Source organism: Stylophora pistillata, chromosome 9 (genome assembly GCF_964205215.1).
Source record: "Stylophora pistillata chromosome 9, jaStyPist1.2, whole genome shotgun sequence".
Lineage (NCBI taxonomy): Eukaryota > Metazoa > Cnidaria > Anthozoa > Scleractinia > Pocilloporidae > Stylophora > Stylophora pistillata.
The window spans coordinates 30,422,181-30,436,481 of NC_142527.1; the positions used below are offsets into that span (position 1 = coordinate 30,422,181).

Below are 14,301 nucleotides of genomic sequence, written 5' to 3' on the forward strand. Positions count from 1 at the left end.
GTGGTAGTGGTAGTGGTGCTGGTAGTGGTACTGGTAGTGGTAGTGGTAGTGGTACCGGTAGCGGTAGTGGTAGTGGTACTGGTAGTGGTAGCGGTAGTGGTAGTGGTACTGGTAGTGGTACTGGTAGTGGTAGTGGTAGTAGTAGATGTAGTGGTAGTGGTAGTGGTAGTTATACTGGTAGTGGTAGTGGTAGTGGTACTGGTAGTTGTAGCGGTAGTGGTAGTGGTAGTAGTACTGGGAGTGGTAGTGGTACTGGTACAGGTAGTGGTACTGGTGGTGGTAGTGGTAGTGGTAGTGGTAGTGGTACTGGTAGTGGTAGTGGTACTGGTAGTGGTACTTGTAGCGGTACTGGTAGTGGTACTGGTAGTGGTAGTGGTAGTGGCACTGGTAGTGGTAGTGGTAGTGGTAGTGGTAGTGGTACTGGTAGTGGTAGTGGTAGTGGCACTGGTAGTGGTACTGGTAGTGGTAGTGGTAGTGGTACTGGTAGTGGTACTTGTAGCGGTACTGGTAGTGGTACTGGTAGTGGTAGTGGTAGTGGCACTGGTAGTGGTAGTGGTAGTGGTAGTGGTAGTGGTACTGGTAGTGGTAGTGGTAGTGGCACTGGTAGTGGTACTGGTAGTGGTAGTGGTAGTGGTACTGGTAGTGGTACTTGTAGCGGTACTGGTAGTGGTACTGGTAGTGGTAGTGGTAGTGGCACTGGTAGTGGTAGTGGTAGTGGTAGTGGTAGTGGTAGTGGTAGTGGTAGTGGTAGTGGCACTGGTAGTGGTAGTGGTAGTGGTAGTGGTATTGGTAGTGGTACTGGGACTGATAGTGGTAGTGGTAGTAGGACTGGTAGTTGTAGTGGTACTGGTAGTGGTACTGGTAGTGGTACTGGTAGTGATATTGGTAGTGGTAGTGGAGCAAGGTAATGTGAAGCGTGATGGTGTGATGTAATACCCTCGAGACCTGCATATATACGGCATGTGTTTAATTATTTAGTTAGTTTTCTTAGATACGTGAATGAAACCGAGTTCATTTTAACCGCTGAGTACCACATTGGCGACGAGGATCTCGAGAAATTTGAAGATTTAGAGGACTTCAAGGATTTCGAGGTTTTGTGGAAGGTTTCAGGAGTTTCGTCTGGGAATTCGTAAGTGATTTCGCCAGGGATTTATTTCAGAGATGCCGGAACACGGTGGATCAGACGAAACGAGAAGCGGTGCTCTTGGCAGTTCTGTTAATGGTTCGGGAATGGCTTCAGTTGCTTTAGATGTCAGTGGATTGGAACCATTTAATCCGAAGGGAGAGGCACACAACCTAAGTCAGCGGTGGAAGAGATGGAAGGGAGCGTTTGATTTGTACGTGACGGGAAAAGGTGTTTCGAACGACGCTCAAAAGCGAGCTCTTCTGTTGCACGTTACTGGTATGGACGTTCAAGAAATTTATTTCACATTAGCCGGTGATGGCGAGGATGTGAGTTTTCAGGCAACACTTCAGGTAGTTGACAATTATTTCGTTCCCAAGTCAAACGTTCCTTTTAAGAGACATTTGTTTAGACAAATTTCGAGTTTGGCGTCAACGAGGACGACTACATTCGGGATCAACTCATAGACAAGTGTTACTCCAGCCACTTGCGCCGGAAGTTCCTGGAAAAGGAAGGAACTGTTACTTTGGGTGATTTGTTGCGGGTTGCAAGATCCGAAGAAGCAGTTGATAGACAACTGAAACAATACAACACGGACCAGGTAGACCGGGTCAATGCAGTGAGAGGAAAAGTGGATGGAAACAAGAATCCCAGAAAATTGAAGACGTGCTTTAGTTGCGGACGGGAAGGACACTTAAGTCAGGATTGGAGGTGCCCGGCGCGAGGTCAGACTTGCGGGAAGTGCGGTATGATAGGCCATTTCAAAGTCAAATGCCCCTAATTCCATCAGCGAGACGGCGCCCAGTTGGGATCCAAAGGAACGAGGAATAGTAGAGGTGGATTTGGTCGGGGTGGACGTGGACGCGGAAGACTGGGGCAAGAGGCAAATCTAGTGACTCGCGGATCTGCCTCCCGAGAAGATGACAAAAAAGATTTTGCAACACCAGCTCGTTAGTCAAGACCCGATTATGCCTTTTCAGTGGAACAGTTGGATGACTACAGGGAAGAAAGAAGTGCGTTGGTAACGCTGATCATCGGTGGTGTGTACGTACCAGATGTTCTTATTGATTCGGGAGCTTCATGTAATGTTATGGGACAGCGGAGCTGGGAATTACTAAAGCAGAAGGGGATCAAGTGTGAATCTTGGAGGTCTGCGAAAGAAATGTTTGCTTATGGTGGCGTAGAACCTTTATCGACCCTAGGAACTTTTACAGCAGATGTCACGCAAGCTGGGTGTGAGTTTAAAGACGGGAGTAAGGCTGACTTCATAGTGGTTGAAGGCGATGGTCGTACGCTGTTGGGTCGCGAAACTGCCGAGGTACTGAACCTGCTACGTGTTGGTCCTTTTCAGGCAAACAGTGTTGACGGAGGACTACCAGACGGCAGCGTTAGAGAAAAATACAAGGAGTTATTTAGTGGTGTCGGTCTTTTAAAGGGTTACGAATTAAAACTGCATGTTGATGAGTCAGTGAAGCCTGTAGCGCAGCATGTACGTAGGATTCCTTTTAGGTTGCGAGAGAAGGTTGATGCAAAGCTTGATGAACTTTTGAGGCTGGACATCATAGAGGAAGTGCCGGAAGGGCCGTCAGGATGGATATCGCCATTGGTGGTTGTTCTCAAAGGTGACGGTGACGTGAGGGTCTGCGTTGACATGCGCCGAGCGAATGAAGCAATCGTCAGGGAGCGGTAGTGGTAGTGGTAGTGGTAGTGGTAGTGGTAGTGGTACTGGTACTGGTACTGGTAGTGGTAGTGGTACTGGTAGTGGTAGTGGTAGTGGTAGTGGTACTGGTAGTGGTAGTGGTAGTGGTAGTGGTACTGGTAGTGGTAGTGGTAGTGGTACTGGTAGTAAACTTTATTTTCATACTGTATATTCCCTCGGTACATAAGGACTGTTATCAGAGGAATCCTGTTGAAATGAAAAATATAATCTTAAATCTCCCTAGGGTAAAAATATATTGTTAAAATTTTTCCTTGAATGACTGTCTTTTAAGTTCAACTTCGAGTCCGTGACCGAGCAATTAAATTCGTCACATTACGGTGAAGGTATCAAATTATATGATAATGAAAATAAATCTTTCTTTAGTTTTTCAAGTTCAAGACTATCGCAATTGTTGGAGTTATTCATGGAGCTGCAGAGGTCATTGAATGAAGCATCATGGCGTTGGTTAATCACATTGTCCATATTTTGTGGAAAAGGAAATTGGCTCCTTGTGGGAGTTTTCGCACCCCTTGTCGCGAACGACTCATGGCAGATATCATCATCCTTAGTATGTTGTCTGAATTTGTCAGCTGTGGTGTATGTAAATGGACTAAGATACTTGTATGAATTTGTTTTTGGGAAAAACAATTCTAGAGACTCTATCATTAGGTTGGCTAAGATCTTCGCCATAAACATTTCAGTTCAGCTGGTGATTGAGTGGTTTTCCAACAATGTGTCTCTGGCGATCGAGACTCGTTATCAGAATGTGGCTGTGATGGCTGTTTGGCGACGAAGACGGAAAAGACTCATCTTGATAGCGCTTGTAAATACATTTCCGCTCGCTGTATGGAACAGTTCCTGTCTCTTAATATTATTTAGTGCGCGTTTTTTAAGGTAGACCCTAACCTTAGATGCAGCCTCCATTATAGCCTCCGTTATAGCCAAGCCGGTCACTTATCTTATAAACCTCACTAGTCGACGGGTGAAATTCCATCACAGTGGAAGGAAGCTAGAGTCACTCCAATCTACAAGACCGGGAAGAAGGATGACGAGAACAACTATCGTCCAATTTCAGTTCTCCCCCTGGTTTCCAAGGTGATGGAACGTGCCATTCAAGTTCAACTATTGTCCTTTCTTGATGAAAACAAAGTTCTTTCAGCTTTCCAGTCCGGTTTCCGTAAGAAACATTCTACTGAAACCGCTGTTGTTTACCTAGTTGATCATATTTTGGAACACATGGACAAGAAACAGTTAACCGGAGCTGTCTTTATCGATCTAAAAAAGGCCTTTGATCTCGTTGATCACCATTGCCTTCTTCATAAGCTACAGCACTTTGGTGTTAGAGGACACAGTTTAACTTGGTTTAGAAATTATTTAACTACTCGTTCGCAGAGGGTTCAATATGGAAAAGAATTATCATCTAGCCTTCCTGTAGACTTTGGCGTTCCGCAAGGTTCCTTATTAGGACCATTACTATTTGTTATTTACATAAATGATCTGCCTAAGTGTCTGATGCACTCCGAAATTAGCATGTACGCCGACGATACAGTCATCTACTACTCTGGGTCCCATGTTAACGCCATCAGGGAAAATCTACAAGTAGATCTCAAACGAGTTGAGCACTGGCTGACGAGTAACAGACTAATATTAAATCATAGCAAGACGAAAGGACTACTTTTTGGAACAAGGCAATTACTGCAAAACTCATCAGAATTTGTACTGCACATCCAAGGAAAGGACATAGAGAGAGTGACGAAGTTTAATTATCTCGGGGTTATGCTCGACGAGCAGCTTCACTGGAAAGAGCATATTGACACGATTTGTAACAAAGTCAACAAGCGACTGGGAATCTTAGCCCGAATAAGATCTTGCCTTACTCTTAAAGCAGCGAATTGTGTCTACAATACACTTATAGAGCCAGTCTTGTGTTATACGGACACCGTGTGGGGTGAATTGTCAGCCACCTCCAGCAAAACCCTACAACGGTTACAAAATCGCGCTGCCCGCATCGTTTTAAGGCGTGACTCTTCTAAAGATACTTTTAATGTTTTAGGGTGGGCTGAGCTAGAAACAAAACGGAAAAGAATAAATGTACCTTAGTATTTAAATGCCTAAATAATCTAGTACCTGAATATTTGAGTGACTATTTCACTAGAAATTGTAATGTACATAGCTATAATACTCGCAGGAGAACAGATTTGCATCTGCCCAAACCGAAACTAAGCCTTGCAAAACGAACTTTAAGGTATTCGGGCTCAGCTCTTTTTAACCTTTTACCTCGTTGTATTCAAAACGCCGAGTCACTTTCTTCCTTCAAAGTTTTAATTAATACCTACAAATTTTAAAATTTTATCGACACTATATTCTTGTAAACTATTGCATGTTTGCTTATACCTTTACTTATAAATATTTTTTGTATTTTTAAATTTTATCCTGTATTTTCAGCTATCAAGATGTCTTGTATTCTTAACTATTGTAATTTTTTTACTCTAGGGTCCCTCTGGATATCAGCCTCGTTGCTGAATGGGCCACCCTGGCTAAATAAAATTCACTTACTTACTTACTTACCAGCGATGCAAAGATGCCGTTTTCTTGACTGAAAACTTTTTCCTACAAATCTTGCTTTGAGGTTTTATGAACTGCTGTCTTACGTTTATCTTACAATCTGGCCGATCTTTAATATCCTAACTGAAGTGCTCAATTATGTCGCCAAATTTTCGGTCTGCACATAAACTTTTAACAAACTTTAGATTGTTTGGGTCCAAAATTACTCTTTATGTGCATAGTTACACATAAAATGGTCAGTCATGTGATTTTTTGCAATTTCCTAAAGTTTTTGTTCTGAATGTTTTTAGTTGTAGAAATCTAAGAAATACGTAATAAAGAAAGTAGTTGAGATATTGTTACCTTTCATATTTTTAGGTGCTCAGAGGCTTGCAACAAGCTTTATATAAATTGTATATATTAGTATGTTTTGTATATATTAGTATGTTTTATATAAATTGTATATATTGGCATGTTTTATACAAATTGTATATATTAGTATGTTTTATATAAATTGTATATATTAGTATGTTTTGGTTTGTATAGAAACTTTCTATGCAAAGGAGATTATCTTTAAAAAGGATTTGCCAGAGGGAAAGGGTAAAGTAAATCACTTGTTACGTTAATGTACTAAAAAAGTGCTCATCAATTTCAATGTTCATCAATTCAAGATATTTGCGGGTTTTTTTGCTTTATCGAGAGTCTACATTGTATCTTTAGTTTTATCTAATTATACAGTTTTTAAATAAACATGAACATCACCAAATAATATATTTTTATGAAAGTATGTCTTTTCACCCTCATCATTATAGTAATCACCGTATCTATGTATCAAGGCTTCCATCACCGTACCGATCAATGTCTGTGTGGGTAGATATGGCAGGGTAATAAGCAAAAGACGCAGCCGCACTACTATCACCAACTGATCGGCACCCTTATCATTATAGTTGCCATTACCGCTTCGCCAGCGGAATAATTAAATGTAACTTAGACCAAGGACCGTAAATGGGGTGCAATTAAAACGACAAAATGTGTGGTACATCTTCAATGAACAACTTAATTTTCTATAGTTGAGGGACCCTTCAAGGTTCTCAGGTAATTTACACAGTTGTTACAAGCTGAAGGGGTTTGGGTTTTCCGTGTCGAGAAATAAACCTGTAGTAATGTATTGTGTGGTGTCCCGTGTGATAAATATACAGTTCCAGTATTATGAGCTAATTAAAAAAGTTAAGCACATGACTGTAGTCGACGTTCTGTTTGTTTTAACCAGCGACAGTGGGCAGTATAGTCCCGCAGGAGATAAGTAATGGTATCATAAAAGATCCTTTTTAGATGAAAAATGTATATTCTTAAATCTCCTTACCGTAAAAGTGTTGTGGGGGTTTTACCACTCGCTTGGCGAATTAACAAGAGGTACGAAGACTCTGTAATTTTCTTCTTTATTCTCCTATACTGCTGCTTCTACTACAGCTAATTTTCTCTCTCTTTCTCCACTGCTTATTTCTACTACTTTCAGCAAGGAGTGCCCTTTGAACTTTTGAACTTTATTTTTTATTTAGACACGGTAAATCTATCAGATAAAATAATAATATTATTACAATCTATTATTACAATTACAATCTACTTTAATCTATGTCAACATGATCTAAAATTTAAAAGTGAAATAGAAAAAAATAAAGAAATTCTGCTTTACATAGATGCCGTGTGCGTTTTGTCGATTCAGACGAAGAAATTGCGACAACCATTTCGAAAGGATTGAAGTGATTTTGCTTGCCGCAATTCATAGGACAAGCTATTCCAGATAACCGCACCGTTATAGCTAAAGCTATTTTTCAGGAAATTGGTGCGGGGCAATGGAACAGCTAGTTTGTTTTCAGAGTTCCTTAGATTATATGGAGGATCATATTCAGTGAAAAGAGAACCAAGATAGTCGGGCGCAAGACCATGTATAGATTTGTAGACCATGGTGGCCACTTGTATTTGTCGCTGAGTATCTAACCGTCTCCAGTTAAGTTGCACAAAAAGAGGATCAGCGCTTGTGTCATAACTGGAGAAGGTATTAAATTACAGTATTAAATACAAAATTCACAGACATGTTTGGGTTGGCTGACCGTGGGAATTTCCAAAATAGGATATTCAGTGCGGGTAAAACTCTAGGTCAGTTTTACCAACCCAGACATGACCACCTAGCAAACTAGTTATCCTCAACCATAACAAGGGATTAAAATGTCTAGCACGGAGAGAACTGAGCCAAGTTCAAGCACACACTAAAAATAAATGATCAAAACTATAGATTCGTCAAAATAGCACGTAGGGGCGAAAAGGAGAGACTTAATAAAACAAAAGGTAAACCTAAAAATACTAGAAATATCAATCCTTGAAAACGCTCTACAACAAAAGCACTTGGCTAATACTATTTCTTGAATAGCAGTCTTTCTTTGATCGACTTCGAGTCCGTGGTGAACCACAACATTTTGACCACTGTGATGACGAATAAACGTGGACAAGGGTACAGACCACGCTAAACCACTTTCGATTTGTTAAATTGAGGGTTCATCCAAACATCATGCAAAGGTCCATAATTATAACACATACAAAAAAATAAAAAAATTAATAAGGATTGGCGATGAAAGGAAAACAAAATTACACACCTAAAAACATAATAGTGGACAATATGAAAATAGCAATTGTGTAATCAAAATAATATCAAATAGGGCTTAATTTACACGTTGCAAAATAAATAAATAAATCTATTTTGACCAGAACGGGCCTCGTTATTTATTTAATTATTATTATTATTGCTATTATTACAATAAAAGTTCAATAATATCCTTGCCCTACAATTTCGCAAGCAATTCAATAACATCTGTTTCATACGCCGGGAAAGTCTTCTACATCAAGTCATATGATAATCACATTTGATAATGACATCATAATCTCTCGTGTTTTCGGTAAAAAAACAGTTTCAAGACTATTACTTGCTACAAACGCTTCGAATTGTGGACGTAGCACCACCGGTATTGCTTTCGAATACATTGTCCATAGAAAGGTAGAATGGCAATCAGTACACTGATAGAGGTTTTTGGTCAAATCGTGTCTTCACGCGCAGCGTAACAGAACACTACAACCCACAAGAACCTGAATTCACCATAGAGTCTTTTGGCTATGATCCACTCCTAAGCACCGGTAGAGAGTGGTATTATGAGCCTGTTGATGAACTGATATACCAAGAATATGGCGACAGACAGGCCACAAAGCGGGTGTTTTCAGTGTGGAACAACATACATACAAGGGTAACAAACGCGTTCTTCCCAGACGACAATGAGGAGACAAGGGCAGATCAGAACATCGAAGACAACGAGATGGCTTGGAAACGTCTTCGTCCATCCTTTGTACAGAAAGTTTGTAGATCGATGTACATTGGAGCTTTAATTTCTTTTGTGATCGCCGTTCTCACTGGCATCGTTTACCAGCTGATCACATACGTCAGTTACAAAACCATTCTTCATTGTAGGGGTTACAACATCACATCAATTCCAAATGGTGTGCAATGGATCAAAACAATTTCTGATGCGATATCTGTTAGTTTCTATTACTTCTGGACCTTTGTTACTCTCCTGTTCCTTTTTCGTCCATATCAACTGAAAGGAATACGGAAAAAACTGATTCTGGTAAGCTTTGCTGCTTACTTTTTGGACATATGTTATCGCTTTTGTCTTCAAGCTATTGGAGAGCCTTATCATAAATCAGCCATTGAATTGCAGATTCCAATATATGCTTGTCTCATCACCAGTATATGTTTGCAATCATATATTGTCGGGAGACAGTTCTGCTTACGTTCAAGACTGGCAAGTGTAATGTGTAAAATGACAGTGCCAGTTTGCTCCGCCCTTGTTTGTGGAATTTTGTTTTCGGATATTCTTTATTCAGCGTATCTCAAACAAAACGACACAGGCAGACTGATAATTACAATAGTTTCACCTCTCTTGGGGGTTGCTGCGAAGGTAATGGCAAGAATTTGTGTTCAACGATTATGGAACATTACTCATCCAGGATACTCTTACGTGTTATTGGTGCCTTTCTACTTTGGCTCAGCGATTATCTTTCGAGTTTTACAAGCTGATCTTGACAAACTAAAGACTATCGCAATTGTTGGAGTTATTCATGGAGCTGCAGAGGTAATTGAGCGCAGCATCAAGGCGTTGGTTGATCACACTGTCCATATGTTGTGGAAAAGGAAATATGCTCCTTGGGGGAGTTTTCGCACCCCTCGTCGCGAACGAGTCATGGCAGATATCATCATCCTTAGTATGTTGTCTGAATCTGTTGCTGTGGTGTATGTAAATGGGCTAAGATACTTGTATGCATTCGTTTTCGGGAAAAACAACTCTATGGACTCTAACACACACTTGCTCAAGCTAGTAATAGTTCAGTTAGTAATTGAGTGGTTTTTCACCAGCGTATCTCTAGCGATTGAGACTCGTTATAAGAATGTGGCTGTGATGGCTGTTTGGCGACAAAGATGGAAAAGACATATCTTATTAGCGTTTGTAAATGCATTTCCGCTTGCTGTATGGAATAGTTTTTGTCTCTTAATGATATTTCGTGATCGTTATATTATAGACCTTAACCAGCCATGCAAGATGCCGTTTAGTTAAAAACTTTCTCGTACAAACCTTTTTTTTGTTATCGACTTCACAACTTTAATTGGTGACAATCAAAGTTGATGTGAGGTTTAAGGAAATGCCTTTCTCTGGTCATTTTTCAGTTTAACCATTTAACTGCCAAGATCTGATTGTGAATTCTCCCTTCTAGCTGCTACACATTTCCTCGAAAATAAGTTATGAGAATTTGGTGTTGGATCAGGATAAAATTTTCAGCCTGATAAGTGTCAGTATCCTCATTACCTGTTTGCAGAATGGTGTATTGATATTTTAAGAAGCTTCTTGAACAGAATGGATTCTGGGAGTTAAAGGGTCAATACCTTAGTTTGTGTCGCTGAAGTGCTGAATTTTGGCGTTGAATTTTCAGTCTGGGCAGAATTTTAATAACCCTTAGCTTGCCAGGGTCTAAAATTACTTTTATGTGCATAGTTACACTGAATCTTTAGCTTTATTTTAAGGTCAGTCATGTGACTTTTACCAGACACTTGCCAACTTTAATAATTTTCAAATTGTTTCGCAATTTCCCTGGAGTTTTTGTTTTTAGGTTTTAACTGTAGTGATCTATGAAAAATATATGGTATAAATTAGATTAGATACAGTTTCTTTCATACTGTAAAGCGCTCAGAGGCTTGCAATAAGCGCCCTATAAATTGTATGTATTATTATGTTTTGTTTTGAATTTTTTTGGAGTGATCGTCTGATCACGAAAAGAAAAGGACTATCATTAAACAGATTTGCTAGAGGGAATGAGTAAAGTAATTCACTTGCTACGTTAATGCACCTAAAGTGCCCAGAGAGCAGTTAAGTCTTATCCTTCATGTTCATCAATTTAAGATGTTTGCGGTTTTCTCTTTTTGTTTAATCGAGTGTTCACATGGTATCTTCAGTTTTTGTAAGGGTTTAAATAAACATGATTTACGCTGAATAGTGAAAAATTTCCTGGTTCTGTGGGGAGGAGAGGAGACTTGGTCCAAGTAGGATTTTGTTTTCATCAAAGCATATCTTTTTACCCCCACTAACAGTAACAATCACTAGACCTCCGTGAAAAAGCATGTCCTCAGATCCTGCGACTGAACATCGAGACCCTTTTTCATCAAACAATACAAAAAATTCGTGTCGGCACATAGACCTTTGATCAGCAATCCTACAAAATTTCATTTGCACTAGCGTTGGGGTTTGAGTTGTTCTTTTTAACAAAGTGTTACTGTCATCTATTCGACTGTACCATGTGATACAGAGCGACTGTTAAATCTTCGATGATATTGAAGAATCGTCACTTTAAAGCTGTAACTAAATTATTTCTGGTTATAATTATCAGTTTCGGTTGGGATTAATATTTTACGTGAGAGAATGCTTTTAAGAAAAATGAGAAAATATGTTAATTTCTGTCGAAAGCTAACAGCTTAATTAAGGGTAATATTAACCCTGTTGCATTTAGGATCATCAAATATCGCCTGCTTGAATTCAGCACCGTAAATGGGCTGCAATATAACCATTATAACGTCATACAATGTCTGGTAGATCTTCAATGAACAACTTGATTTTACATATTTGAGGGACTCTTCAAAGTTTTCAGCTAACAATTCACACTATTGTTACAAGCTGTTTTTGATATCTCGAGATTGCTATCTACAATTTGTCCTTGTTGGTAAGGAGATTTATCATCCATCAGCACTAAACCACTCATTCAAACTTGTTTGTTCTGATCAGTGGTCACCTTTTTACAGTCCAGTTCTTGACTGAATCGCTTTAAACACGAAGGCGCGCTATAAAAGGAGCCTTAGGTCCCTCTGGACCATTTGTCAATCAACCTTCGTGTGCTGTAGAACTCTTAGAGTCAAGTCAGCTTGAGCTACAGCTTCTCCAAAGCAGGGAACAGGGGGCGCATTCCTCAAAATTGTTTTATGTCTTCATCACAATACAAGAATTTTTGAGATTTGTATTTCCTTTTTCCAATGGAAACTGTCTTTATTTGTGGCGGTAAATTTGAGATCGAAGTAGGTGGTTCGCACGTTACCTCATGCCACCATGCTGGTGGAAGTAAACAATAGATATCTCATTAGCTCTTTTTGTTCGTCTATCAGCATTTGAATTTGACCCGCACACATCAACGGTGAGTGACAAATGAGCCTAGGTCTTCCCAGGGAAGACTTCCTTATATAGTGCGACTTCGTGTTTAATCGTTTTTTAAACGCGAATATCTATTGTTCCACGAGCCCGTTCGTTTTTCTTCAAGGTAAGACAACACCTTAAACATTCGGGAAGGGCAGAGCGGAAATCGCGTTTCCCTACAACGAAAAGCACCGGGTTGATGGCGGAGGCAGTGAATCTTGTGTAGTAAAACATCAAATACTCTGCCCACAAAGGTAATGACCCCAGAGTTCCACCTTCCTCCATAAGTGTATGGCGCCCAGCAAATAAGGAACACGGCTAACGTGCCTGCAAACACCACAGCCACTTTCCATTCTGATGCAACACTACAGCATGTTTTATTGTCGTCAAGACAGCGCTCCTTCCGTAGCTTGGCCAATTTCTCCGCTCTGTACAAGTGAACAAGCACAAAAATACGTATGTGGCAATAAACCATCGTAACCAAAGGTACAATGAGGAAGAGGATCATCACAACGATGGAGTAAATTCGGTGAACTCAAAGCTTGTGCTCGTAATAATTGACGTCTGGATATATGATCCAAGACAGCTGAATAAGAGACACAAAGGCAGCACAGACCCAACAGGCACATACCAGACAAACAGAAGCTCTTTGCTTTGGGAGGGAATCATATCTTAAAGCTTGAACCACTGTGGCAAACAGATGCAACGTCAAAACAGTTATATGCAGAACTGTGGAGACCGACACAAACCTCCAGAAGGTAGCACTTGAGAGGCACCATGATAGGGTGTATGTGACATTACAGGCCAGGTACAAAGGAATCCCTACCAGACCGGCCAAAAAATCACTGACTGCTAAGCTTGCTAATACACCATTGGTCACTGTTTGGACTGAGTTTCTTTCTTCGAAGATCCAGGATCAGAGCGGTGGCATTGGCGATGATTATCAACACTGCAAGAATGACAGGATAAATATCAAAGTGAACAGAAAATCCGTTCACTAATTCTTCTTCCAGTGTCTCGTTGCCATTATCTTGGAAATCCAAATAGTCCGCCATTGTATACTTGTGTTTTGTTTTCGCTGTTCTTAGGACGCTATTAATCAGGTCAAGTTCCAAGATATTTGTGTTATCTCGTTGCTAAGTATTAATCTAGCTTCACAAATTTGATATGTCCTCTGTGGATTAAGTTCGAACGCTCGATCGACAAGCGTCACCACTAAAAAGTTTACAATTCTCCTTGATTCATTTCTTATCACGCACTCTTCAGTACCTGATATGCTTACTCGGCAGTCTTAATCGGCAGTCTTACTCGGCTGTCTTACTCGGCAGTCTTACTCGGCAGTCTTACTCGGCAGTCTTACTCGGCAGTCTTAATCGGCAGTCTTACTCGGCAGTCTTACTCGGCAGTCTTACTCGGCAGTCTTACTCGGCAGTCTTACTCGGCAGTCTTAATCGGCAGTCTTACTCGGCAGTCTTACTCGGCAGTCTTACTCGGCAGTCTTACTCGGCAGTCTTACTCGGCAGTCTTAATCGGCAGTCTTACTCGGCAGTCTTACTCGGCAGTCTTACTCGGCAGTCTTACTCGGCAGTCTTACTCGGCAGTCTTACTCGGCAGTCTTACTCGGCTGTCTTACTCGGCAGTCTTACTCGGCAGTCTTACTCGGCAGTCTTACTCGGCAGTCTTACTCGGCAGTCTTACTCGGCAGTCTTACTCGGCAGTCTTAATCGGCAGTCTTACTCGGCAGTCTTAATCGGCAGTCTTACTCGGCTGTCTTACTCGGCAGTCTTAATCGGCAGTCTTACTCGGCAGTCTTACTCGGCAGTCTTAGTAGTAGTTCATTTATTTGTTTAAGCAGGTTGATTTATTTGGCAGCTGTAATAGCTGATGTGGACCTGCTGTCCTAACCCACCCAACCCACCCCAGGGGAGGACATCCATCACACAGTAATCTCGTGTGTGGGAAATTAACGTCTCCTGCCCCAACCCTGCAGGAGACGGGACCTCCATTTATTCGTCCCTATCCGAGAAGACTAGAATATCTAACCATTTCTTGATGTTATAGAAAGGTAGCAAATTCTTCTCAATTATTTTAAGACCTTGAGTGTTGGTCCGGCCGGGGCTCGAACCCTCGACCTCCCGCACAACAGTCCAGCGCTCTAT

The 14,301-nt window shown here is 40.8% G+C and overlaps 1 protein-coding gene and 2 pseudogenes across 2 annotated transcripts in view; 1 reads left to right on the forward strand and 2 right to left on the reverse strand.

Annotated features, from left to right (window-relative positions):
• Positions 1 to 7,517: 7,517 nt before the first annotated feature.
• LOC148724244 (uncharacterized) lies at positions 7,518 to 10,955 on the forward strand. Its single transcript, XM_088733866.1, has one exon. The coding sequence runs from the start codon at positions 8,729 to 8,731 to the stop codon at positions 10,022 to 10,024; it is 1,296 nt and encodes a 431-aa protein (XP_088589992.1). The 5' UTR covers positions 7,518 to 8,728; the 3' UTR covers positions 10,025 to 10,955.
• Positions 10,956 to 11,320: 365 nt separating this feature from the next.
• Positions 11,321 to 13,618, reverse strand: LOC148724245 (histamine H2 receptor-like; annotated as a pseudogene).
• Positions 11,321 to 14,301, reverse strand: part of LOC148724246 (histamine H2 receptor-like) — a 45,365-nt pseudogene continuing 42,384 nt past the window's right edge. The window contains exon 2 of the transcript XR_015991879.1: positions 11,321 to 11,747. The product of XR_015991879.1 is annotated as a histamine H2 receptor-like (transcript). The remainder of the gene's footprint in view (positions 11,748 to 14,301) is intronic.